The sequence below is a fragment of the Trichoderma breve genome, chromosome 5 (genome assembly GCF_028502605.1).
Source record: "Trichoderma breve strain T069 chromosome 5, whole genome shotgun sequence".
NCBI classification, from domain to species: Eukaryota; Fungi; Ascomycota; class Sordariomycetes; order Hypocreales; family Hypocreaceae; genus Trichoderma; species Trichoderma breve.
This window is the reverse complement of record NC_079236.1, coordinates 815,319-840,368: the sequence shown is the minus strand read 5'-3', so window position 1 is coordinate 840,368 and position 25,050 is coordinate 815,319. Positions and strand designations below refer to the sequence as shown.

At 49.0% G+C, this 25,050-nt stretch overlaps 11 protein-coding genes across 11 annotated transcripts; 5 read left to right on the top strand and 6 right to left on the bottom strand.

Moving 5' to 3' along the window:
• Window positions 1-98: 98 nt before the first annotated feature.
• T069G_07958 (amidase domain-containing protein) lies at window positions 99-1,683 on the top strand (the record flags this gene model as incomplete). Its single annotated transcript, XM_056175168.1, has 2 exons — window positions 99-225; window positions 284-1,683. 2 exons carry the CDS (start codon window positions 99-101, stop codon window positions 1,681-1,683), a joined length of 1,527 nt encoding a protein of 508 aa, XP_056026117.1.
• Window positions 1,684-2,143: 460 nt separating this feature from the next.
• T069G_07957 (PRP38 family domain-containing protein) lies at window positions 2,144-2,911 on the bottom strand (the record flags this gene model as incomplete). The annotated part of the gene is made up of 1 exon (XM_056175167.1): window positions 2,144-2,911. The coding sequence occupies one exon, from the start codon at window positions 2,909-2,911 to the stop codon at window positions 2,144-2,146; it is 768 nt and encodes a 255-aa protein (XP_056026116.1).
• A 332-nt stretch (window positions 2,912-3,243) lies between these two features.
• On the top strand, window positions 3,244-3,923 carry T069G_07956 (uncharacterized protein; the record flags this gene model as incomplete). Its single annotated transcript, XM_056175166.1, has 2 exons — window positions 3,244-3,301; window positions 3,379-3,923. The coding sequence occupies 2 exons, from the start codon at window positions 3,244-3,246 to the stop codon at window positions 3,921-3,923; spliced, it is 603 nt and encodes a 200-aa protein (XP_056026115.1).
• Window positions 3,924-4,484: 561 nt separating this feature from the next.
• T069G_07955 (uncharacterized protein) lies at window positions 4,485-5,186 on the top strand (the record flags this gene model as incomplete). Its single annotated transcript, XM_056175165.1, has 1 exon — window positions 4,485-5,186. One exon carries the CDS (start codon window positions 4,485-4,487, stop codon window positions 5,184-5,186), a length of 702 nt encoding a protein of 233 aa, XP_056026114.1.
• Window positions 5,187-5,892: 706 nt separating this feature from the next.
• Window positions 5,893-7,582, top strand: T069G_07954 (major facilitator superfamily domain-containing protein; the record flags this gene model as incomplete). The annotated part of the gene is made up of 3 exons (XM_056175164.1): window positions 5,893-6,060; window positions 6,127-6,513; window positions 6,572-7,582. The coding sequence occupies 3 exons, from the start codon at window positions 5,893-5,895 to the stop codon at window positions 7,580-7,582; spliced, it is 1,566 nt and encodes a 521-aa protein (XP_056026113.1).
• An 87-nt stretch (window positions 7,583-7,669) lies between these two features.
• On the bottom strand, window positions 7,670-9,390 carry T069G_07953 (sugar transporter domain-containing protein; the record flags this gene model as incomplete). Its single annotated transcript, XM_056175163.1, has 2 exons — window positions 7,670-9,150; window positions 9,234-9,390. The coding sequence occupies 2 exons, from the start codon at window positions 9,388-9,390 to the stop codon at window positions 7,670-7,672; spliced, it is 1,638 nt and encodes a 545-aa protein (XP_056026112.1).
• Window positions 9,391-10,324: 934 nt separating this feature from the next.
• Window positions 10,325-11,659, bottom strand: T069G_07952 (RNA 3'-terminal phosphate cyclase domain-containing protein; the record flags this gene model as incomplete). The annotated part of the gene is made up of 2 exons (XM_056175162.1): window positions 10,325-11,424; window positions 11,515-11,659. The coding sequence occupies 2 exons, from the start codon at window positions 11,657-11,659 to the stop codon at window positions 10,325-10,327; spliced, it is 1,245 nt and encodes a 414-aa protein (XP_056026111.1).
• Window positions 11,660-12,215: 556 nt separating this feature from the next.
• T069G_07951 (heterokaryon incompatibility protein (HET) domain-containing protein) lies at window positions 12,216-13,948 on the bottom strand (the record flags this gene model as incomplete). The annotated part of the gene is made up of 2 exons (XM_056175161.1): window positions 12,216-12,682; window positions 12,748-13,948. The coding sequence occupies 2 exons, from the start codon at window positions 13,946-13,948 to the stop codon at window positions 12,216-12,218; spliced, it is 1,668 nt and encodes a 555-aa protein (XP_056026110.1).
• A 1,178-nt stretch (window positions 13,949-15,126) lies between these two features.
• Window positions 15,127-17,231, bottom strand: T069G_07950 (sugar transporter domain-containing protein; the record flags this gene model as incomplete). The annotated part of the gene is made up of 6 exons (XM_056175160.1): window positions 15,127-15,488; window positions 15,555-15,815; window positions 15,876-15,892; window positions 15,957-16,178; window positions 16,242-16,413; window positions 16,481-17,231. 6 exons carry the CDS (start codon window positions 17,229-17,231, stop codon window positions 15,127-15,129), a joined length of 1,785 nt encoding a protein of 594 aa, XP_056026109.1.
• Window positions 17,232-20,039: 2,808 nt separating this feature from the next.
• T069G_07949 (acetyltransferase (GNAT) family domain-containing protein) lies at window positions 20,040-20,702 on the bottom strand (the record flags this gene model as incomplete). The annotated part of the gene is made up of 1 exon (XM_056175159.1): window positions 20,040-20,702. The coding sequence occupies one exon, from the start codon at window positions 20,700-20,702 to the stop codon at window positions 20,040-20,042; it is 663 nt and encodes a 220-aa protein (XP_056026108.1).
• A 2,529-nt stretch (window positions 20,703-23,231) lies between these two features.
• T069G_07948 (vacuole effluxer atg22 like domain-containing protein) lies at window positions 23,232-24,905 on the top strand (the record flags this gene model as incomplete). The annotated part of the gene is made up of 1 exon (XM_056175158.1): window positions 23,232-24,905. One exon carries the CDS (start codon window positions 23,232-23,234, stop codon window positions 24,903-24,905), a length of 1,674 nt encoding a protein of 557 aa, XP_056026107.1.
• Between the last annotated feature and the right edge of the window lie 145 nt (window positions 24,906-25,050).

The window sequence follows — 25,050 nt, the reverse complement described above, 5'->3', positions numbered from 1 at the left end:
CATGCCGCTACTAACAGTCATATCATCGCATATATTTTCGGCCTCGCTCCAAAATCTTGCAACTCTTTGACGGCGTTTTTAATGGTTTGAATTCAACAATGACGGCGGCTGTTGTTCGCCGTGGTGCTCTGACAAGGACAAAATGGCATCTAAACTATAGCAGGTCCATTGGCCAACTGCCTTTGCGGCGGTCGCAGAGCACCTTTAACCACTTTGTGGCAAGCAGTTAGTCTCTGCATGAATATCCAAAGCCTCACTATTGACTGACAGACCGCGAATACAGCCAAGCTACAGCCAAGCTCTACGCCTCCAGTACAAAAACCCGATGCGAAACCTTTCCGACTAGCCGTAAAAGACAACATTGCCACGGAAGAGTTCCCGACGCAATGCGCTTCCGGAGTCCTAGGCCAGCATGCCTCTCCCTTTGAGGCTACCATTGTTCGCCAACTTCGAGCACGTGGAGCCTCTGTCGTTGGGAAGACGAACATGGACGAATTTGGAATGGGATCACACTCTGTAAACTCTATCCATGGGCCGGTCCGAAATCCCCTAGCACCACCTGGCGAGGACGTGTCTGCTGGAGGCAGCTCTGGAGGCAGTGCGGTTGCAGTTGCTCTCGACGACGCAAACATTGCCCTCGGCACAGACACTGGTGGCTCAGTTAGGTTGCCGGCGGCCTATACAGGTATTGTTGGGTACAAGCCAAGTTACGGCATGCTCTCGAGATTTGGCGTCGTTCCGTACGCAAATTCACTAGACACTGTTGGCTTACTTGCACGAGACGTCGAGTCTATCCGGCAACTGGTATTCGACACCAAGCTGTATGAAGAACATGACCCCAGCGATCCCACGTCGCTGAGTGCCGAGACTCGTCAACGCTGTTCAAAAGCCGCGCCGGCAGCTCTTCCAGACTTATCCCAACTTACCATTGGCGTGCCCGTCGAATACAACATCGACGAGCTGGATCCCGCGATACGTGACGCTTGGGCTGCTACTGCTTCAGCATTAGAGTCACAAGGCGCTCGTATAGTTCCCGTGTCTCTTCCTTCGACGAGAGAGGCCCTTTGCGCATACTATATTCTCGCCCCCGCCGAGGCATCATCCAACTTGGCAAAGTACGATGGAGTACGATATGGTATCCGCGGCCCCGAAGGAGATGCAGCTGGAGAGACTCTGTACTCTGAAGCTCGAGGTGCTGGTTTTGGTGCCGAAGTCAAACGCCGAATTCTCCTGGGAACCTACAGTCTTAGCTCTGAAGCCATGGATAACTACTTTATCCAAGCCCAGAAGATACGGCGGCTTATTCAACAAGACTTTGACAGAGTTTTCAAGTTGGATAATCCGCTTTACGAACCTAGACAGTTTGATCTGAGCGAAATGTCTGCCGATACTGCTCTGGAAGACAAGCAGGGCCCTGTTCAGGTGGATTTCTTGCTGTCACCAACTGCGCCAACATACCCACCCAAGTTGAGCGACATTATGAAACGAAGCAGTATTGACGCTTACATGAATGATGTTCTCACTGTACCGGCTAGTCTTGCCGGTCTACCTGCCGTCAGTGTTCCGGTCAAGATCGACCAGAGCCACCAGTTTCCCACTGGACTTCAGTTGATTGCTCAGTATTGGGACGATAGGAGGTTATTGGCATTGGCAGACAAGGTGGTAAAGTTGATGGCGTCGTGAAGAGTAACCCGACATATATAAAATTTTGTATACCCCTTTGAAAGGTAAAGGGATGTTGCTAGATTTGGCTTGTATTATATACTTGATGACTTTATGAATCATACATCATTGTTATTTGTTTGAGTGAGACTAGCTGCTATATACCATTTAGCTAATCTTGGGTATCCTCTCAATTCTCATAGTTCTCTCTGGAACAAGTGAAGATCGCTCATAATCTTGTCCGTATAATTTCGAATCGCTTATTAGCATGTGAAATATCCAGGTAGAGGCCACTCCGGTTTCAACCATTTCGCGAATGGGTTCCAGGAGGGTCGATTGTAAGCAGATAGTTTGGCCGTATCCTCTTTCACGTATAGTGATGAAGATTTGCCTTGCCCGATACAGGACTGGAATGGACAGGGATCAGGTTGACGTTTGAGTCGTAGTGCTTCGATGAGGTATCAACGCTCAGGCATTTAGCTCAAGGTGATCTGCTGCGACTTCTCCGGTTATCGTCTCGGTCTTCATCTTTGTCCACTTCCATTTCTCCTTCTGAAATCTCACCAGATTCCTCCCTCTCCCCATTTGCTCTATCGTCATTATTCTCTTCCTCATCTTCTTCCAGCAGGTCTTCAAGGTCTCCCAATGGGCTAACCCTGGGTTCCAGTATTTCCAAATCTTCCAAAGTTTCTCTCTTCGGCATCTTCCACAGACTTGTCGCACACACTCGATCCTTTGTGAGCAAGTCATCCACAAACTCATCCACATAAGTAAGTGATGTTCCCGCCCTCGCCTTGCGCCTCAACTTCCGTCGATCCTCCAGAAACGGCTCCAGCGTTTGATATACGTCCTTCGGCTGTCTCGTCAACCGCACATAGAAGCACGCCAGCGCGCGCAAGTACTTGAAGTGCTCCCCTCCGTAAGATAGGTACTCGTTCAGAATCGCATCGCTGGGGGCAAGTTCGAGCAGCTTAAACGCCAGACACAGGAAAGGACTCGGTTTCTGCGAGGCGCCGTGCGTACCTCCGATGAAATTGACGTGCTCCACGACGCGGTCTATAATGTCGGCTTCGTTAAGAGCAAAGCACTGCTCCTTGTAAAAGTACGAGTCGACGATGCGGTCCTTGACGGCCTTTTCCATGATTGTCGCGGGATTGAGCCCATTTGGCGCCAGGGCGGCGGAAGAACCGCGGTCGTCGAGGAATCGCCTCGCATCGGCCTGGACGGTATCGTTTTTGAATTTCGACATTGTGGAGGAATTGCAGGAGATGAGCAATTGGCAAATTCGGGGCGATGACGTCGGGATGGATTTCGCAATTGCAGCTCAAGTCGCGTTTGAAAGCGCCTAGATTTCGGCTTCTGGGGTGCGATAAGATTGTTGCTGGGTCAACAGGCGGCGGGCACTACCTTGCCGATCAATCGGCTTGTAGGAGCGAGATCCCGTCTTTTGTGTACCCAAACCATCCATGACGTGAATGGCATCAAACAAAACGAGGCGTTATCTCGTGTTTGCATCAGTTTTTTGTTCCTAGGTTACACGAAATTTATAGAACTTTTTTGGTCATTGTTTTTTGCTTCAATATGCGGCGTGTTCTCCTCACCTCGAGTCAAGTGTCCATGCTGGCCACGGCCTCTATGAGTAAGACTGCACTTCTCCCCCCACAAGCATTCCAAGTAAAAATAGGCGAATTGTTTCTAATTCTTGATAACGCACAGTCCTTCTTTGTGCAAGCGCCCTCTTCCTCAGTGGTTACGCCATTCAGCAGCGGACTTTGCGGGAACTACGAGCAGCTATCCGGCCGCGCCAGTCTCCCAAGGCGCATCTACCCGAAGAGTTCAGGGGAGCCCTCGCGGATCTAGACGAAAGCTCGCTGCTTGTGATTGAAACAGAGGCGCAACGATGGTCTAGGGAGGCTCGTGAATTGGCGTCGCCCCAGATCAAGGTATCGGATGCGGAGATTCAGGTGGAGGAGACTCCGGTAGAGTCTAAGTCGGAGCCGGAACCGGAGCACAAAGAGGAGGAACACAAGGAAAAGAAGGTAGCCGTGCCTGATGGCGAGCCGACAAAGGAGCAACTGGCAATGCTTGCAACAATCCAGAAGAGCGTCAAGGACAAGTCCTGGGCTGTGGAACACCCCGATCCGCTGGCTAAGAACAAGGCCCCGATTTCAGCAGCAGAGCGCCGCAGGTTGATTAAGGAGGAGATTAAGAAGCTGGCCCAGTCAGAAAAGCCCGTCTACTACCAGAGAAGGCTGTGGTAAAATGGTCTATAATTTTGGCGAGGTCATGGTGTTTTTTGATTTCTTTTTGGGCGGATATTTTCATGGGTCGGTTTTTGGATATATGAGGAACACGATATGAGGCGACATGAACATTTACGGAGGAACAACTTACATATACGAATTGGGTACATGGTGGATCTTTTGATACTTATTTCAATACATTCTTTTTCTTTGATCCTGGATGATCTATGCTATCTCTATTCCCTCCACCTCTGTTACCACTTCTATTACAACCGTCCCTAACGTATGAGTCAAGACAAGTATTCCGAAACATATTACTACACCTAGAAGTGACATACCTTTTAACAACGCACTATTTCAGGCCCCATTTTGCGAATCTAACATTATGCTACCAGCTGACATTTACTAGTCACTTTGGAACGACTCCAAGATGCGGGCGTAAGCCCCCTCTTGTGAGACGTTGCATTATCTATAAGAGCTAGCAATCCTTTAGACCTCCGCTCGTCAGTTATTGCTTTACAGCTGATTGAACAATAAAAAAGCTCGCACTTGAGCAGTACTGCGCGGTATCATTCAATCATGCCACTTCCTCACGAGCCAATTACCATCCACGGCGGCTGCAACTGCGGTGCCGTAAGATATCGCATCAACGTCCCCTCCTTTGAGCAGCGCCCTCTTCATTTTGTTCACGCACCAGAAGAAGCTTCAGACCCAACAACGCCGCGTCTGCCACTGATTTGCATATGCCATTGTAACGACTGTCGATCTGCTACCGGCTCAATCCTCCCGACATGGTGTCTCACGCCGCAGGAAATGTTTACCATCTCATGTTTACGAAAGGAGGAAGGCGATGATACGGCAATGCAGAGCCGCCGCATTGCGCCGCATGATGCGACGGACGATGCCCAGAGACCGCCATATATACCGGCTCATGGTATTTTATCGGGTGTTGAATCTACCTCTGGGACATGGCTTCGTGTGTTTTGCTCGACAAATGAAAAGGTCCAAGGTTGGGACGTGGACAAGCGGATATACAGATCATTCTGTGGGCGCTGCGGCACCAACATCGCCTACCTTGTCTATCCCATGCCGTTCAAGTTCAGAGACATGATTGACGTTGTAGCTGGTACGGTCGATCGTGCGGATATGGAGCAGCCGTGGATGCAGCCCGAGAGGCAGTTGTGGCACAACTATGGCGTTCCTTGGATTAGGGATGTGGTTAAGGATATGGACGGGCCGATTCACCCCTCTTTTTCAACGGCCGAATTTATTCGAAAGTAGCTACATTCATGAACTATTTTGTCAAGCTATGCTTCTTAACAATAGATATCTACTGTAGAAGGTTGTTGCTGTTTAAGAAAGCTATCGCTACTAGAGAAGGCTATCGCTACGACCCTTGCTTAATTAAATCGAATTGTTTTTCAAATTTTATCAAAACTCTGTATATACATCTTGCTACAACTTGTTGCAAGCTAGTCTATAAGTGAAATGCTCCTCCAAGTCTGCTCGGCGAGACCCTGTATTCCGCTTTCGTCAAGTTGACGAAACCTTCTCGCTCTTATCCCAAATCGGTGAATGTACTTGAACAGGGGGATTATTTACCTGGATTCTTCGATTGGATATTTTTTTTTTACATCTTTTATATCATGCTGAGTCAATGAAGGAAGAAAAAACTCATATCAGATCATCTAATAGCGGGATTCAACATACCGGGAAATAACTGCATCTACTCGACCACTGATGAAGATTGTTCATTTAAGATGCCAAAATGTGTTAATACTCATCATTTTTTGCATTTATAATTGATTACTTTGCGTCTAAAGCAATCAATGGTTTATATACAACGCCACATGCGCCGCAAGTTCCTGACATGTGTAACCTTATCCACATTCCAGGGCAGCTGTCAACACTTAAAAAGGGCCCTCCCTCTTGTTCATCATCTTGTAATTGTAGTTCTGCTTGGTTAAAGTATTTGCCTGCGGTCGCAATGCCGACTGTAACCCAAGATGTAGGCAACGACGCATGCTGCGATGAAGAGAAACGGGGGGCGGATCTCAAAGTCGCTGCTGCTGATAGCACTGACGTACAACCACAAGACGATGCTGAAATTGACCCTCAAATAAGGAGGCTAGAGCTCCTCAAACAACAATATGGAGTAAGTCAATTATTCTTGGTCCTCACCTTAAGAAAGCAATTGCTTACTTCAAACTCTTCCAACTAGAGCACTTGGGATAGTCCAGATGATCCCAACGATCCGTACAATTGGCCCTCTACACGCAAAGTCCTGACAGGCATTATTTTCTCCATGTCTCAACTAATAACGCTCATGACCGCTAGCATCATCTCGGCAGCGCTTAACGACATCTCATCCGACTTACACATTGGCATGTCGTCGGCGCAGATGATTTTCTCAACCTACTTTCTCGGCATCGCGTTTGGGCCTTTCGTCGTTGCTGCAATCTCCGAAATGCACGGCCGGAAATGGATCTGGGTGGCTGGAAATACGTGGTATATCCTTTGGAATGCCATAAGTCCTGTAGGAAAGTCTGTCAATGTGATGATTCTGAGCAGGTTGATGGCAGGCTTTGGTGCGTGTGCCGGCGTCACTGTATGTCCTCTTCCATTCCTCCAGTGTTTCAAGTGTGATAACTGACTGGTCATTACAGCTTACCGGTCCAACAATGGCTGACATGTACGGCAAAAGAGAGCGTGGGAAAGCAGCTTCAATAGCAGCTTTGTTGCCCTCTCTGGGACCTGCCCTCGGCCCTATAGTGGGTGGCGTTGTCACACAATTGATCGCGTGGCCTTGGATTTTCCACATTATGAGTATTGTTACATCTGTTGTCACTCTTGTAGGTATATTCTACATAAAAGAGTCGTATACCCCGGCTCTTCTCCGTCGCAAAGCCAGGGGAAAGCCCGTGACACCTCGAGAAGCTCTGACAAAGTCCTTTTGGACAGAGTTCTCTAAGCGTTTGGGTTTAGGCATTTGGAGACCTGTTCGTCTATTACTCACGCGGCCAATAATTCAACTTATTGCGTTTGTAATGGCTCTCAGTTTTGCCATATATACGCTGCTTCTTGGCACGTATGCAACCATGTTCATGGATCGGTATGGGCAAACCCCATCCATCAGTGCCCTCCATTACATTGCCATTGCTGTTGCGATGACCTTTGCGGCCCAAGTCGGTGGTCGAGTAATGGATCTGGTGTATAGGCGTCTAAGCGACCGGCGAAATAAGGGTCAAGGAAAACCAGAGTTCCGGGTTCCTTACCTTGTATCCGGTATCGTCTTGCTTCCGATTGGCTTGGTAATGTATGGCTGGGCCGCAGAACGTAGAGTCGCTTGGCCCGTGGTCGATATTGGCGCCGTCATCTTTTCATTGGGGACCGTCATTGTCCCTCAGACGCTCCTTGCCTACCAGCTTGATGAGTTTGTCGAGCATGGAGCGTCTGCTAGTGCTGCCACACGGGTTTTGGCCTACATTCTTGGCTTTGCTTTTCCAACATTTGCCCCCAAGTTGTATAGCACTTTTGGCTATGGTTGGGGTAATAGCATGATGGCGCTGATTTGGGTTGTCTTTTGCTTTCCATTGCCCGTCGTTCTTTGGCTGTGGGGAGAGAAAATTCGACGATGGGGAAGAAGAGACGAAGAGCATCGAGTGGAAGGGGTGTGAACTAAATAAAGCATTAGAGTAGAGTGATGGTATATTCGTAATCTATTCCTAATCGTTAATATAGTATCCAGTCGTAAAGGTCATAAGTCATGATATCGTAGCCGCTGTTTCATGCCCTGCCATCTCCCTCTTTTCATCCTCAACCTTCGCCTCTGCCTCGTCGTCTCCAATTATGGTGATATCATCCACCACTTCAGCCGTTGCAAACCTCCACGCGGGAACCTTCTTTTCAAACAAGACGTCCATCTCTCCATATGTCCTGCCTCGAGTCTCCGGGATACGAAAAATGGCCCAAATCGTCACCAGGAAGCTGATTCCGAACCAGACAAAAGCCGTCTTTCCTTTCAGATTCGCTTCAGTGGGGTTGATCAAGTACGGCTCGATGGTGTTGTCGACGATGTTTACAATGTTGTAAATGACGCCGGCAATGGACAGTGTCTTGGCTCGCAGTCTTGTTGCGGAAACCTCTGAGGCAACAGCCCACGTTTGTGGCCCGATGGTGGCAGAATAGACAGCCAGCCAGACAAGTGCCAAAGCAGACTGACCCCATTTCGCAGCCGAATTGTTCGAGGCATAGGATAAGATACCGATGAGTAGGAGATCGAGCGTCAGGAAAGTGTAGCCGCTTAGAAGTACAGTTCGCCGGCCAAAGTGTGTCATGAGGACCCACGAGATGCACGTTGCCACAAAAGCGATGCCCATGTTACCAAAGTTCATTTTGTAGGCGTCCGAGGCAGATAAGCCAGCTTGTACGAAGAAATACGTAGCGTTGTACGCCAGAGACTGTCCAATCAAACTTTGAGACGAGAGCGACAGACAAGCAATCTCGGTGCGTCGGAGGTTGGCGCCGGTGAGACAGTCCCAGTAACTTGCATCCGCCTTGATCTTCTGCTCGAGTCTGTTTGTGTCGTACATCATGAGGATCTTTTGGTTAATCTGCTCGTCGTCAAGGCCGCTGGAGAGCCGTTGCAAGGAGTGTCTCGCATCTTCGATTCGGCCCTGTCGGATGAGCCACCACGGAGAATCAGGAGCGAGCCATGCGAGGACGAAGAGAGGAACTGGCCAAACCCATTCGACAGCAAAGGGGATTTTGTAGGCCCATTTAGTAGTGTTGTTGACGAGCCCTTGCAAGATACCAGCAATGATGAGCTGGCCGATTACCCAACAGATGTTGATGAAAGATGTCATGTAGCCTCTCAGCACAAGAGGACATATCTCAGACGAGTACACAGCTCCCATGATGGAAAAGACACCCCAAATTGCGCCGAGGAGGCATTGCCCAGCAAGCAAGACGTGCACGTTGGGCGCAAAGAAGGGAATAAAGATGAGGCCCGTCATGATGGTTAGAGCTACCATTGTGACCCTGCGGTGACCAAATCGCTCGGTAACAAAGCCGTTAATGACCATACCAAAGACACCTCCGCATGATCCTGCTGTGCTGAGGCCTACTTGCCACGGTCCCGAGATGACTTTGGCTCCCAGTTCCGGGTGGTATGTGCCGTATTTCTCGACGAATGAGGGATATGCCATGAGACTGCCCATCAGAATTGTGTCGTAACCCACCATGACTATTAAGATGAAGATCAGTCATACGAGGTCAATTTAAACATTCACTTTCCTATGTGAAGGGTTTTGAAGATGTTAGCCTTACCAATTGTAAACGACATTGCAATTGCCCAGAATATGGCGGTGGGATAGCGCCTCAATGCCTCGCTGACCGTCGTCGCATGTTCGTCTCTGTTGGCACTAGCGACAGCCTCGGTGATGGCCGCAGCCTCGGACGTTGAAGGAGGAGCTGTCGTCTCCATGCTGCCGAGAATCTGAATAGCTGTGTGTCTCTGGTCAAAGTGAGGAGAATCTGTTATTTAAAGCTCTCTGGCGAAATGGGAAGAAGCGATTCAAATCCTGCGAGAGACACTCAACCACTTAAATAGCGCCTCTTTTCGCGAGGAGTGTCTCACTCAGTCTCAGAGGGAGGAGGGACTCATGAGAACGAGAGCACCAACAAACTTTCTCACGGCATTTACGGGCATAATGGCCTACTTGTATGCATCTTTGAGTCTCGGCCGAGGTCGCAGTTTAATATTCCTCCCGTAGCGGGTCCTGCCGGCTCCATCTTGGTAACGACAGTAGTATCATCTTGGTAACCTCATGTAACTCCGGGGCTTGCTGATAAATCCCGAGGCTATTCTTACGCATGTGTTGTGATCAATATTGCAGGACGAACCCTGGCGACATACAGCAAAGAGTGAATAACTAATGCCAATACTAATCTCAATACTACGCCTGATGTTACGTCGACTTACACAATGAATGGGACCGGTTGATAACGAAAGCAACAGCGACATGGAACCCTCCAGAAAACTTGAAGACACAATCTCTGAGAGATAGGACCCATGCATGCGGCCAGATCTGGAGATCCAAGCGAGGAGGATCTAGCTGAACAAAGTGGGTATTCACTTTTTGCCCTCTTTTTTCATTTCTCTTTCTTGCGGCACATGTGTGGGGATCGTCTTATTAGCTTTGTATTTGCCGCCATGGATCCCAAGGTCTCAGTTGATTCTCTCTCCTCCATACATGATTCGACGCTCATCTACCGAAAGAGATGCATGTCTCATTTACACGTATTCATCTCACCCGCCAAACAAAAGCACCCAAGGAGAAGAAGAACTAAATTTTGATGTCACGACGCATTACTTCTTACGGCCAGCGCTAAACGTGCATTTGCCAGTCCCGAATGACTCACTGCATGCAAAAGCCGACGCCCTTCACCAAGTCGCCCTTGTTGTAAAACTCGGCTCGGGGCAGAAGCTCGCCAACGACCCAGCGCGCCGTCCTTGCGTGCGTCGAGCCATGGCCAAACGGCCCAGCTGTCTTTTCCCTCCTCATCCTGCTGCCCTCTCCGACGTTCAGCTCACCCATTGTGTCGATCAGCGGGCCGAGCGGACCGTCTAGGGACTCGTTGGCGGGCTCGTCGCCCCGAGGGAAAGACGATGGACCGTCACAGAGTGCCTGGAAGCAGATGAGCTGGTCCTGGAGATGCTCGTCCACCACTCCGCCTAAAGACACCTCGTTGTATAAGTCTTTGCATAATTTCTTGCAGAGAAGCGCGATGAAGCGATCGTATCCTTTGGTGTTCTTTGGTGCGGATGTCAGGACGTCCTTGGCCCAGCGGATGCCGTCCGCCGAGTGAGCCACGAGAAGCACCGACCAGCGGGCGTTGCTGCATGAATCTTCGACGAATTTGATGTTGATTTCGGCATCTGGCCAAAGCACTCCAATATTCTCTGCTACCGTCTCCTGGAGCTTGTCGTGTGAGTGCATCGGTGTGATGATGCTAACATCAACACTTCTAACCTCAAACGAGGCTGGAAAGCTGTACGGCGGCGGAGGCACAAACTTGAGCTTCTCGCCCTCGGGTATCGGGTGTAACCTGAGCCAAATAGACCCCCTGGACAACGGCCCCAAACTCCATCCTCGACTCTTCAGCTGTCGTTCGATATGTATACCAAACCGCTCTTCCAGCGTCGGCGCCAATACTTGGTCAAAGTATTCGTAGCTTGGAGAAAAGGCAACGTTTGTGCCACCTGACAGCTCCACCACGATGGGCTCATTTATATCGCTACTCGCGAAGAGTAAAAAAGGCAACATTGCCTGAAGGACTAGCATTGTGCTGGCGGCTCCCGATTCGGTCCTGATGGAGATGTTTCGCTGGAATAGCTCTGTTGGGGGGCGTGTGGGCGTGAATCTCACAGTCTTGGAGCCGACGCTGAGGCCTTCAACGTCAGCTTCGGTGACTTTGGCGAGCCATTCAATGGCTGCCACATGCTGGTTCTTGAGGCCTGACCATGCGAGTATTTAGTAACTTATGATAATGATTTGTGCGTAAAAGTGAGGCTGGATATTCTCAGCCTGTATGTGTGTGGACTCACCTCCACCGCGTGGCCGATTGCCTCGCACATTCGTTATTTCGACGGATTGTGAAGTGAGCGCTGCCAGCGCAATGCCTAACCTGACGAGCTGACCGCCACCTTCTCCAGTCCTGCCATCAAGCACGATGGACTTTGTTTTGCCCATTTGTAGCCTTTTGTAGTTAAATTGCAAAGTTCGATGTTGCGGCCTCAATGTGGGGGTCGTCAATATGAAGGAGCCCAAAGTTATCGCCTTAATCAATTTGGGGTTAAGAAATTGCCTCTTGATATAGAGCATGTAGAATTTTATGAGAAAAGTCTCCTGCTAGATGCTTGCTTGGTCTTATATCAAATGTTATTTTTGACTGCATCTTGAGTCTGATTTGCACAGCCTCCTAAGTAAGCCTCAAGCTTGGGGTCTGTGAGTCACTCGGTGCGTTGTATCTCACGAGACGCAGCATTTTCATCACAATGAGGACCTGCATTGAGAATTAGGGGTTTCACTTCGATAAAAATGAATCCCATGTCAAATACGAAACGCTCAGATTTAATTGACAATTTTGTTTACGTTACTCTTCCACCATCAGTTAATAATGCTTGCTCACGGGCGAAAGTTGATAACAGAAAACGAAATCCATTCAAGCAGCTAAATCAAAATTCCGCCTACATAACTCCTACCTAACCCATAGTATACAAACCCAAAAAGAAGAACCCGAAACAATTTATCGTGTAAGCAGCTGCATTATATACATATCATGGCCTGAGACCTTCGCCAGACGGACCGTGACATCAACGTTGGGCGATCGTTTAGCACCACCATTTGGCTTGTCCACCTGGGCCTTGAATTGAGTAAACCACTGCTCTAATGAGACACGCCCAGAGCTCTCTTCAAGCGCACACCAAGGTTTCATTCCCTCTCGCGTATTCACGACTCCGAAGATGAGAGAATACTGCTTCCCGTTGAATTTGAGCTGCACAGCTCCTACCTTGGGGGTCAGAGCATCGGCAGTGGGAGGCTGCATCAGCCAGGTGTGTGCATCCCAGTGCTTCACTGGATAAGCCGTTTGGACTGAGATCGCGGCTGAAGAGATGTTCTGCGGCGGAACGAGCCAGAATCCAGGTGGGAGCTGTGGTGGCGAAGACTGTAGAACTCGAATAGTCCTCGGGGCCCAGTTTCGAAATACGGCACCTAGAAAGCTGATTGTTAGCATGGACTATTGGTACAAGTAAATAGATAATCTAGTTCCGACATACGTGATCTCACTTCTACAATCTGGGTCTGCTCTTTTGTTGGATCAAATCCTTCGACGGCGATGCTTCCATCTTTTTCGACTCGCGCAAATTGGAAGATTTGGGAGGTGTCGACTCTCATAAAGTCATTTCCTGAGGAACCCTTCCTCATCAAACGAATTCCAGCCAATACGCCTGGTACATGACCAATCTGGCAGTCCAAGACAGCAAAAAACACGTCGTTGGATCTAGAGCTGGTGTCATGACACATGAGGAGGTTGACGACGGAGCCCTGGCTTTCAATGGAGTTCTCCCGGTGCCCAGGTCGCGGGGTGTAGAATCTGGTAACTGATGCGGCTGATGCAAAAGACAGAGGAGAATAAGCCAAAAGGCCGTTCTTCTCTTCAGCATTGCGATAGCCAGCACTGTCATTTTCACTCCACGCGAACAGCGACTGATCATCTGTTCCCTTCATAATCTCCTTCTGTAGTCGCGCAAAGGCTTTTGACCCTTCTCCATAAAGTAGCGGCATGGAGATGTTGAATATTCCCATAACACTGTAGGCCATATCTTCCATCCGAGTTGTCTGGCGAGTGGCAACCCAGCTCATGCGTCGCGCAACGCTGATGCGTGACAAATCGCCGCCTCCAAGCGAATATGTGTCAATGCCCGTCAAACGAGAGATTTCGATAGCGTGATCATCTTTCGTGCCGAGAAACTTCCATGCCATTGAGTAAAAATGAACGACTTTTGGAGCAATGAGTTCTTGCAGCGTCCATCCTCTGGTATACCACCGAGGTAGAGGAGAAGATGAAGAGCCGGTTCTATAAGGCAAAGGACCCTGGCAATCTTCTAAGAAAGCATAGCAAAGATCTGATTCCTTATACCACTGGAACATGGAATTAATCGCCTCGGCCAACTCTGTGGAGCTAGTCTTATCAATACAGCAAGTGTCAATCCAGATATACTGGAAGCCATCTTTCGCTGCCCGCCTGCAGCTATCTTCAAGCTTCCTCCACCCGCGCTTTTTCATCGCTGCGGGGCGGTTTTTGCTCTCCATATCCTGAAAGATGACTTCACCTTCGCCCCATGTGTGGGAGAGGATAGCATAACGAGGAGTTGCGCGCTTGCCAATGAGGTCGCTGCCCTTTTTCAGGAGACTGTTGTAGCCACCATGGTTGGTGAATTGTTCGATCTGGAGAGTTTTGGTGTTGAGAAGCCGCATATTGAAGGTATTAAAGGAAAGGTTGATAATTAATACAACAAAAGATATTTAGGATATATTCAAACTAAAAGAAAATGATGGTATTTTGTCCGTTTGGTTGAGTTGCTGATGTGTGTCTGCCTAATATCACCATCTCCCTACCTGACGAGAAGCCCATCTTATATATTCCCTCCCACAACGCACACCTCCCAAATCCTCACCAAAATTCATTTCAATTACCCAAATATAGCCTCCTGCATCTAGCCGCCGTCAAACAGAATCCCGCAAACTCTCCCTCCTCCCCGGCTGCCCTACCCGGCCGTCAAGCATCATCACAACCAAACACCAAGCGCCTCCTCTGACAACCTGCCAAACGTTGAAACGGGAGGACCACAATCCCAAGCTCGAAATAGCTAGGACTTTTCATCTAGCTTCAACACTACAGCAAAACCGCGCGCTTCTATTCGAGAGGGTCAGAGCTTGGCTGCTGGGGATTTCAGACTAGGCTCCGCCGCTAGGATGAAGCTAACGACCAACAACAAAATATCCCCTTGCTGAAGACAAAATAAGCGAGGAGGCCCTGGGTCATTGAGTAATAAACGCAGGCATGGATTCTCTGTAAAGGTAGTGAGTTATAATACGTATAGCGAATATAGGCAGACATGGTAATATGGAAGACATAGGTGGATATAAGAGAAGGTATTTACTTATAAAGGGGTAGGAGACACGATACCCTACTCTGTCTCACGAAGCTCTCTCTCAAGGATATTTTTCAGTCCCATCGTGTCCATGTCACTCGGGACGAAAATGTTATCCCCTTAACCCCTGCAAAAGACGAGTCCAGCAACATAACAGCATCTAACAGCGTTTCAAATCCATGTAAATCATCACCGAAACATTTCCCGCTTCTTATTTTATACCCAACAACACATGCTCGGCGGCAAGAGAGAATGTTGGTCAGCATACAAGTGAATATTATTTCCATTTCAGTAACTGTATACAACTAACAATGTGACACTCATCGGTGCACTCGGTATCATGAAAAACGCAACAGCCCATCATCCAAATATAGACTCAAAAATGTCAAACGCAGCATCATTTGCCGCTGGTGCTACCTATCTCGTCATATCACTTTGACGAAGATAGTGTTTGTGTGACCAATAGTTGGTCAAGTGTAACTCTGGCATAACACCTCATCTCTATTTATGATTGAGCCTTTCGGCACGGCGGTAAAAGGGAGGTAGAGGCTCCAACTTTTGACGCAGTACCCAGGTCCTAAAGTGCCACATGGCATTCTTCATCTGGTAGCTCATGTGTTTGCGGGTGCTTACTCCAAACACTTGGTCGAGCTCTTCAAGAGTGAGTGCCTTGGTCTCAGGCACGAATAGGAGGATGAAGACCCAAAGGATAGCACACCAAGCTGCATACCATCCGAACGCTCCCTGTACAGTAAACGCCCTGGAGATGGATGGCCATGTGAAAGATAGAATGAAGTTGAAACACCAAGTGGTCGCAGTAGCCCATGACATGCCCACATCACGGACATGGACTGGGAATGCCTCTGCCGAGTATGTGAACGGCACTGGACCTTCGCCCGGGGAATAAAAGACCTCAAAGAGATACATGCCCGTTGTAACCATGCCGACTCTCTTCTTGGTACCATCATCTGGGATGAAGAATGACATTCCAGTCCACAGCAAGAAGAGGCACAGGAAGGGAAACGTAAAGAGCAAAAGGTTTCGACGACCCCATCTGTCAATGGTAAAAACTGCGGGGATGGCAAAGACGAAGTTGAGAATGCCGGTGCCCATGGATGCAAGTAAGGCTGAGTTGGTGGAGTAGCCGGACTCAATGAAGATGGTCGTACTGTAGTAAGCAATGATATTCACTATGCACAAAGTCAGTCTCGAATACCTTGATGAATCGAGTCAAGAGCAAAAGTTCTTACCTCCACAGAATTGCTGACTGTAATAGCAATATTGATTAGCTTGTGACTCTTGATATTATAATAATCATCTCTGCCACTTACCCAAACATAAGAATCCATGTGGCCCATGTTGCTCGACGGTTCCTTGGGACGGTAAAAAGCTCGACAAACTGGGTGAAGAGGTTTTTGCCTCTGTTCGCTTCGCGCTCGATCTCAACTCCAACGTAGGTATAGTATGTATCACGGGCAGCTTGGATGTTAGAGTATCGTAGGCGCTGGAATGATCTGAAAGCCTTCTTGACCTTTTTATGTTGGATATACCAACTGGCAGGTGGTTAGCTGGGCTGTGAATTCAACGGGATATGAATGTGGAATTGAAGAACATACCGAGGAGATTCGGGACAAAAGTAAACCTGCGCACAGACAATCAGGGGCAGGACGACGGTGCTGCCAAGCATAAGACGCCAGCCGAGAGAAGGCTTGATGCCTGTTGATGGACCAAACGCAACACCCATTATGTTGCCGAGCATGATACCAAAGGCAGTCCACATCTGCCACTCTGTACATGTAGGCTGATTAGTCTCAGGACATATATTTGATGGGGGAAAAGTGTGATGATTACTCACGCATGACCAAGGCACCTCGAATCGGCGCAGGACTGCATTCAGCAGCGTAAACGGGAACAGTTGATGACTTGGGACCGATGCCGAGACCAAGAACAAATCGAGCAAGGAACAGATTCACCCAAGAATTGGCAACGCCCTCCCAAATAGAGGCAACGGCAGCAATAAAACAAGAAATGAAGATTGTTCCTCTCCGTCCAAGAACTTTGTTCAAAGGCTCCGTCAGCCAGCAGCCAAGTATGGCGCAGCAGAGGTACGGAGCGCCGACGACTAGGCCAGTAATATTATCTTGCATTGAGGGGGAGAAGCGAGTGACTCCGGGGCCTGCAATGTCAAGATCTGCCAGATACAAAGCTTGGGCACCATTGTTGACTGTCTCGTCCATTCCCTGCACTGCGGCAGCCATGGAGCACATGCAACAAAGCCAGTAGAGCATGAATGGATGAGACCAGCGGTGAGTCAGCTCTCGTTCAATGATGTTTTTATCCTCTGGAGTGAGTTCCTCAAGCATATGGATGGATTCCGGGCTCTGGGCGGCCAGGGCACCCTTACGGAAGTCATCGTGGTAGTCCATGAGATCGTGCATTCGACAGAATTCGCCAACATCTTTCAGAAGCTCATCTTTGGTGCGTTGCTTCAGGGGATTCTCGAAGACGGCAGCGAGATTATCCATGTTGGCGAAGGAGCCACGCCGAGGCGCGTGCTCGACATTCTCAGTGCCATCCTGAGAGCTTTGGCTGTCGGCTTTCTCCATGATGTATATGGATGCTTGATTCCAGTATTCAATGATGGAGACGTATTAAGTGTCAAGTTGAAGCTGAGATTGGGGATGTGATACGCGGTACTTTGAAGCTACAAAGCAGAGGCACGTGTAACTGAGATACAATGGGCAAGAGAGATAGCTGCACCTGCACCACTATTCCTAGGCCGATGCTCAATGTGGATTGCTTCAGGTACTTGGATAGCTTCAAGTAGGACCTGGAGCTGTTATAAGCACGCCATGTAGCACAAGAGGAGATGATCAAGTCCAACGCCAGGATGAAGGACACTCCTCACTGTTATAACAACCTTCTCTCCCCGTATCATCCCCCGATATCATGCTGCATATGCACAATCCCCTCCATCCTTCCCCAAGTTGGGGGCGTCAGCCACCGGCCTAACCATCAAGACTGCATGGCTGCTCGAATGATTCTTCAAATTCTAAAGGCCGGTACCAGCAGCCTTGTCCGACATCAACGCCGATCACCTCGTGAGAAGGCTTCCCAGGATCGCAAACCTTGGTTTCCCATGGGTCCCCTTGGACACCCAACACGGTGTTGTGACGAGATTGCGTACTGTAGGGGGATATCATCACCATTTACAGACGTTCTTATGCTGGAAATGTCGCTGCCTGGCGAAAAAGCGGATCATGGTCTTATTGTTTCCTTTTTGCCTTTGTTTCCTGCTTCCGTCCACGAGGCATCTTGACCCACTGAGAAGCCGGGGAAACTGGAGAAGACTGGAGAACGCAACACATGGTCGTGGAGTCGTGGATCCTTGGTGGTGAGCCAAACGTGATAGGCATCCATATAAGTACATTAGGTATGACTTCATCTTCGCCCTCTGCTAAACGGCTGTTTTCATTCTCCACACCACACAACGCAACGGTGCAGAAACGGTACCATTCGGAGGAGACTCTGGCCGCAGTCCGTCAAGCAAATTCAAAGCTTTTTCTTGCAACGCCCTTTGGTCTTCTCCTCTTCGGAGTTACTCAAGGCGGCAGTTCATGGCGTCCAACCGGTGATGTAATTGCAAAGAAGCCCGCGGTGATTCCTGTAAAATGATTTGCGCAGGAAGCCATCCTTCTCAGCCTAGCGCTGCTCTGGCTCGATTCTGCCGATGTTTCTCTGCCGCCACTCCAATCACCGGCCAGGCGTTTAGCTATTTCCGGCCATAGGCGCGACGTCATTAGACTGCATGCAGCCAGGGATTGTGATGCCGATCGGCGTAGCTTTTCTAAAGGCGCAAGAATTATGACGATGAAAAAGATGGCAAAAGCGACGGCCGTCTAATTCTCCGCAAAGACCCCTCAAGCTCGTGAGCTGTGACTTTTTTGCCCACAACCCGATCAACGGGTCGGTGCCACTGTGGTTCTTCTGGAGACGGGTAGAGCCATACTCCAGTTTCCCCGGATTTTGGGTACGCCAATGCTTCCAAGTCTTGTCTTCCACATGGCAAGTTAACCTTGTGTCTGATCGTTGAAGTATCAGCAAGAGAATGGAGATGATCTGCTGCAATAGTGGTAACATCGTTTGTCCTCAAACCACATGCGACAGTCAACAGTGGGAACGTCAGACAAGTCTGCAGCCTGCCGCTGAAAATTAATTTAACCAGAGTTCGATGGTTTTACCATAGTATCGGTAATCGCTCTCTAGTTGCTATGATGCATAAAGCTTACAGAACTCCGACGATTGGAATGTGTCTCCAACAAAATGTGGCTTACCGGCGGCGATAAGGGTATCATATCAGCATCTAATTTTCGGGACGAAGGCTCTAATTTTCAGCTCCTTGCTATCTGGAATCATGAGGCATTCCAGGTACTGGTTGAGAATTAATCCTGTTTTATTCCAAGAATCAGGATACAATGACGAACTAATGTAGCATCATTCTTCTTGGCGTCTCCGGAAGATTTCTCCTCTCAAGCTCGTCAATCTGGCGTCTGTTTAACCATGTTCATGCCACGATTGTTAATGATCAGCAAGGCTGGCGTGGTGCGCAAGGCTGGCGCCACTCGGCAAACGTCAATCAACAATCGTGGGTTGCATCGTCATGCATGTGTCCAACAAGGGAATTTAGTGATACCACTGGGATTTTATTGCATCAACGTCATACGTATGGCAGCTTCTCCTTGATCGGCGATGGCAAAGGTTTGAACCTGATGATCCGGCGCACTTCTTTCAGTAGACTTATTTTTTGGCTCGGCCATTCTAGTCAGACGTTTTTGAGGAACGTATGTCCGATAGCCGAATGGACCATTATCTCTCTGTGTGTATCTCGAGTGTTCACTCATAGGTAGGTACTCACTAAAGTAACTGTACTGTCTCGCTCAGTATATCTTGTATGACGAGTATATGTCCAAAGCCCTTCACAATGTTCGGCTCACCAAATTTAGCACTTGCTATTGCAAATGTGAAACCTGTCGATTACTTGCAGCACGTACCATGAATCTACCTGAACTGGTGGTATTTATGTCGTTCTTATAACCCCTTACATCTCGTCGTCTCAGTGGGAACGGGTCCAGCCGGATCATCAGGTTAGTACATTGAAACCGTGCATGTGGATTGTAAAAGCACAGATCAACAGTCGATGTATTCTAAAGTGCGATTAAAAAATATGCTATCTGACTATAGAATTCGTTATTTTACCACTATCAGTCTTAGACCATGAACGCAATCTATAAGAAAGTAGGTACTGAGCGCTCCAAGTTGAGTGTTAGGTATCCAGCATCCTGTGTCTCGTATTAAGACCACGCTTTACTTACATACATGTAATAAGAAATAAAATGAGATTTACAACTTGCTAATTACATGCCCATTTCCTTACTTACAACTTGATCCTTAAACTCAACCACCATATCAAGATCTCTCCACTTCTCCCTCTCAATGTTCTTAAACAGTATATCAGCGACAACGCCCCGTCCAGGGAGTTCCTTAATCTCCTCCGTCTCAACCAAGCCGACGCTCTTCCCCAATCTTCTCATTGGGATATTATACTTCATGGTACCCGCCTCAATAATATCCACATCCACTTCATTACTCAACCGTAACAAAACCTGTAGTAGCACCTTTCCCAGTCCCTTCCCTTGGATTTCGGGGCTTAGTCTGATGGCAACGTTTGCGACACTCGGCTTTTCGCCGGGGGGCGTAATCTGATATATGGCTCCCCAGCCTACAAACTTGCCTTCCAAGGACATATATACGTCGAGAGCATGATGTCGGGTCCGGGAATCGGCATAGTTCCTCTGCATCCTTTCTCCAGGGATTGGGGCTGGAGCTTGAGGCTCAGCAAGAGGGGCTTCGGTGGTGTTCGGGGCCGATGGGATGACCACTCGCTCTGCAAAGCGTACAAATGCGTCTGTCTCGGCGGGTGTTAGGCGGACGAATTTGAGGTTTGGCTCTAGGCGGGAGGGAAGGGTAATGATCCAGTCCTTGGTGAAAAATCTGTCGTCTCTCTGGAAAGACGTCATGGTTTGTAATTTTATTGGTACTTCTTGGAGTAAAATGAAACAGGGAGAGTAAACTTGGGTTGACAAGCCATAGGCAATTGGTTGAGGGAGTTGAAGAATTGAGCATTATACATTGTTAGAGAGAAGCCAGCTGGTGAGGGATTATAGCAGGTAATTCTAGGTAGCAGCTATACAGAAGTGGTTAGATGTCGTCGTGGTCTTAGGCAGCTATCATTAAAACTGTATAGTACTCAGGTGCATTCAAAAAGTAGCCTGAAAATGTTTTTACAACAAATCTATTTTAATTGAAGAATGATGTACATGTAGAGAATAATTATAGGTGGTTGTTCAAGCTTGAGCTGTCAGCTATTTTCTGCAATCTTGGCGTGGCTGACCGGCACCTTGGGGTACAGTCAAGCAGCCACAAGATCAAGAAGTAAAGTCCGCTTAAAAAATTATTTATGAAATCATTGACACCCAATTCGCCTTCTATTGAAGAATATATGTATATCAGGTTATACGATTTTTTTTATAAATATTCCCTTATGGTTTTTGTCACGGACCAATCATTATTCCACCAGGTCAAAGCTTTCACTGCAAAGAGCCAACAATACACCATTGGGCGAGGATTCAAACTCGGCCAATTGACTAGTAAACTTCTCGGCGTAAATCCGAACGCTTTACTAACGGGCTTATTATACCGAAAAGGAAATTCGCGGTGAAAAAACAAGTACGAGTACTGTAGATGAGACGGCACACTGAGCAATGGAATTTGCCTCAGTACGAAGCATTGAATGGACTAAAGCGATCTAAAACCATGATTCCGAATCCAAGGTGGAGCAGCGGCAGGCTAAGACAAGAATATATGGAGTCGGCCGTATAATCCGGCTCAAATTACTCTGGCAAACCGGTATTTAACTCACCTTGTAGTATATTCTGTGAATATGGAGTAAAATCCTGAAAGGTCCAATGTCAGTTTAACAATTTGCAATTCCGTTGATGGCTCCAGGGTAGCCGAAGAATTTGAGCAAGGCGGTGGTATGTACAAAGTACTCGGTAGATTATTAGGGCGAGATTGCATGAACAGCCAGCCAATTGCTTTTGCGCGATACCTCAGGCAACCACCACATTCACCAATGCAACCACATTGAATTGGAACATAACCCTCGACAGACAAATAAAAAATGACAGGTCTGCAATTACTCGCCGGAATTCGCATGGACTGTTCGACCCTCGGTCAGAAACACGAGCACAGCTGCACAGACAGCCAATGACAGGCGCCAAAATCGCACAACTCGCCGCTGGCTTGGCCTGAATCGTACGCTTGCAGCAAACGCGCCTCACCAACATGGGCCGGGTTCAGGGTTCGCATTTGCCCACACCGGTTGTTATCTGCCTGCATCCATATCCATGCAGTTCGGTGGATTGTGGCCTGTTGCGAGGGAAAAAAAAAACCGTGCGTCGTGAGGGTTCAAAAGCAGCAATAATCGCGGGATGGGCGTCTGGGAGATGCGATGGAGAGATTTCAGGATCGAAGCAGAATGGGATTCGTTGCACAAGACGCAGAAATGGTTCGACATGTCTCGCTACCAGATGCACATCACTGTGGCACGTGGAGGCTTTTCATGCGGGGAGAGAGATCGTGAGATCGAACTCGCCTCCCTATTCTCCTTTGGTGGGTTCACGAAAAGGCGAAAAGGCGGCAGCAGACGAGACGGGCCTGCGTTGAAAGGGCCTAGTTTGGCGGAGAAGTGGCGGGGACGTTTGGGTGAGATTGGAGATGCAGCCCGCAGCCTCCTGGCCCTGATCTTGCTTGCTCTGGGTTGGCGCTCCAGCCTTTACGCTCATCGGATCTCTCTAACGCTACCTCCCTCCCGCCAACAAGGACATGCTGCTGGTCAACTCTAATTAGACTCCCGATGGGCTTGGCTGTCAAAGGCGATGCTGCTCTGCTCCCCCTGCCGACTCCCACCTCGTCCGACTTTGCTCTCGTTCGTCCTCGATCTCTTCCCACGCCGCTTGCGAGAAACACCAACGGAGCAAATACCGCGGCCGGCCAACTTGTATTATGGGGCCAGGCCCAGCCTTGCAGGGATTGCTCACCCACGGTGACGTAGGTGGGCAAGGATCCGTGTGGCTAACATCCACGCTGCTCCTATTGAGACAGCACTTTGTACGACAGAAACGCCCTCGTCCTGCTATCGTTATCCGCATTAACCGGCGCCATGTCGAGCTACGCAAGTAATCAGGAAAGGACGGCCTAAGCCATATGGGCCCGGACATCCACAATGTAACCAAAGTTTCACAAACTCCCCAGAGTGGCAGTTGGCACCAGAGGTTTGTGAGCGCGCGCTCGCTGCTGATTGAACGAGCTAAAACCCCTCAAGGGCCCCCCATCGTTGGCTCGTTCGCAAGGAGACAATACTGAGAATGGTGAAAAATAGATAAAACGCCGTCTTTCCAGTTAATTTCTATGTTATTTCTACTTTATTAATCACTCACCCCATTGTCTCCCGCTCACCCCTGGGAGCAGTGTCACTCATACCTACAATGGCCTCCGTCGATTCAACTACAGCGGCCTTGGAGCCACGCTCCAACGAGACGTCGAGCCCTGCTCAGAATGTGGACGACGATACCAAACATGGGCTTTCTGAGCCGTCGAGAGCTGTAGAGGTGGAACTTCCTGGAACTGTCATGCCGGCTTTGGGTGAAGGTGATATCCCTACGACGACTAAGTGGGAGATCTGGACTTGGTACGGCTACTACATTGGCGCCAACGGATTGTCGCTGTTCAACTTTGGCCCTACGGCTTTTCAGAATCTGCTTGACCAGGCTGCTCCAGAATCCGGCCTTCTCATGTTTGCTGGCCGCCTCCGTGATGTGAATAGTATCGTTCTGCTTGCCAACGGCATCTCTTTTGCCTTACAAGCTGCTCTGTTCCTCATCATTGGCGCATACGCCGATTTTGGAACAGGCCGTCGATGGATTCTGATTGTCTGGTCAATAATCGCCTACGGTATTGGGTTTGGCTGGCTAGGTGTCCATCATCCTGACCAGTGGAAGATTGGCACAGGCCTCTACATTGTCGGTTTGATTGCTTACCAGCTGACATTGACATATTGGACCGCCGCCTTCCCGTCCCTCGCTCGCAATACCACGCAGCTCAAGGACTCTCGATTGTCATACGAAGCCGGCGATATTACACTCGAGGAGCTGGACCGCCGCGATGAAATGGAGCGCAGCCGGCTCAGCAACGTCTCCTTTTACATCCAGTCAGTGGGTGAAGTGGTGATCCTGGCCATCATTGTGGGCATCATGTTTGGCCTCCATGTGGACGACAGCGCAGACAACAACAACTGGGGCCTCTCTGTGCTGATTGCTTTCGCTACCGCCGTCTGGCTGGTCGTCTCCATCCCGTGGTTCTTTGTGGAAAAGTCGCGCCCAGGCATGATGATCCCCCCTGGCTACAACATCGTCACGGTTGGATTTTGGCAGCTCTACGAGGCGATTACGCAGATCAAACAACTTAAGCAGAGTCTCATCTTCCTTGTCGGATACTTTTTGCTGGGCGACTCTCTCAACACGACGGTGACGGTCATCTCCACGCTGCAAAACTCCGTCGTCAGCTACAACACTCTGACCTTGACGTACCTGCTCATCGTCGGCATCGTCGCACAGGGCGTCGGCATTGGCGCCTTTTGGCTCATCCAGAAGAAATTCAACCTGAGTGCCAAGACCATGTTCAACGCCGTCATGGTGTCCATCATCCTCCTCGACGGCTGGGGCATGATTGGCAACTGGACCGACAAGTTCGGCTTCCACAACGAGTGGGAGGTCTGGGTCTACCAGGCCTTTTATGGACTGTTCGTGTGCCCGTGGTACAGCTATTCGCAGATTATGATCAGCTCCGTGACGCCCCGAGGCCACGAGTTCCTCTTCTTCTCCATCTTCAACATCATCGGCAAGTCGTCGAGCTTCATCGGCCCTCTTATCAGCAGCGCCATTATTGACGCTACGCCGAATGGCAGCAACAATAGCGCGCCGTTTTACTTTTTGTTTGCGTTGACGATTGTGAGCACGGTGGGTATTTGGTCGTTTCTTGATTTGGACAAGAGCGCCAGGGAGCAAGAGGCTTTCTTGGCGCAGGAAAAGGCGAGGATTATGGGTGACGATGTGACGAACAGCAAAACGACTGAACAGGACCAGGACCAGACAGGCGCATGATTTGGGCTTTTTTGTTTTGTTTTGTTTACTTTTCTTTTTTTGTTCTTTTTTTTTTTTTTCTTTCGTTGGGTATGAGACCCTCTTCTCGGTTGTCGGGATACTGGTTGCTGATGATGGTGCAACACTCTATCTAGACAATGATCTC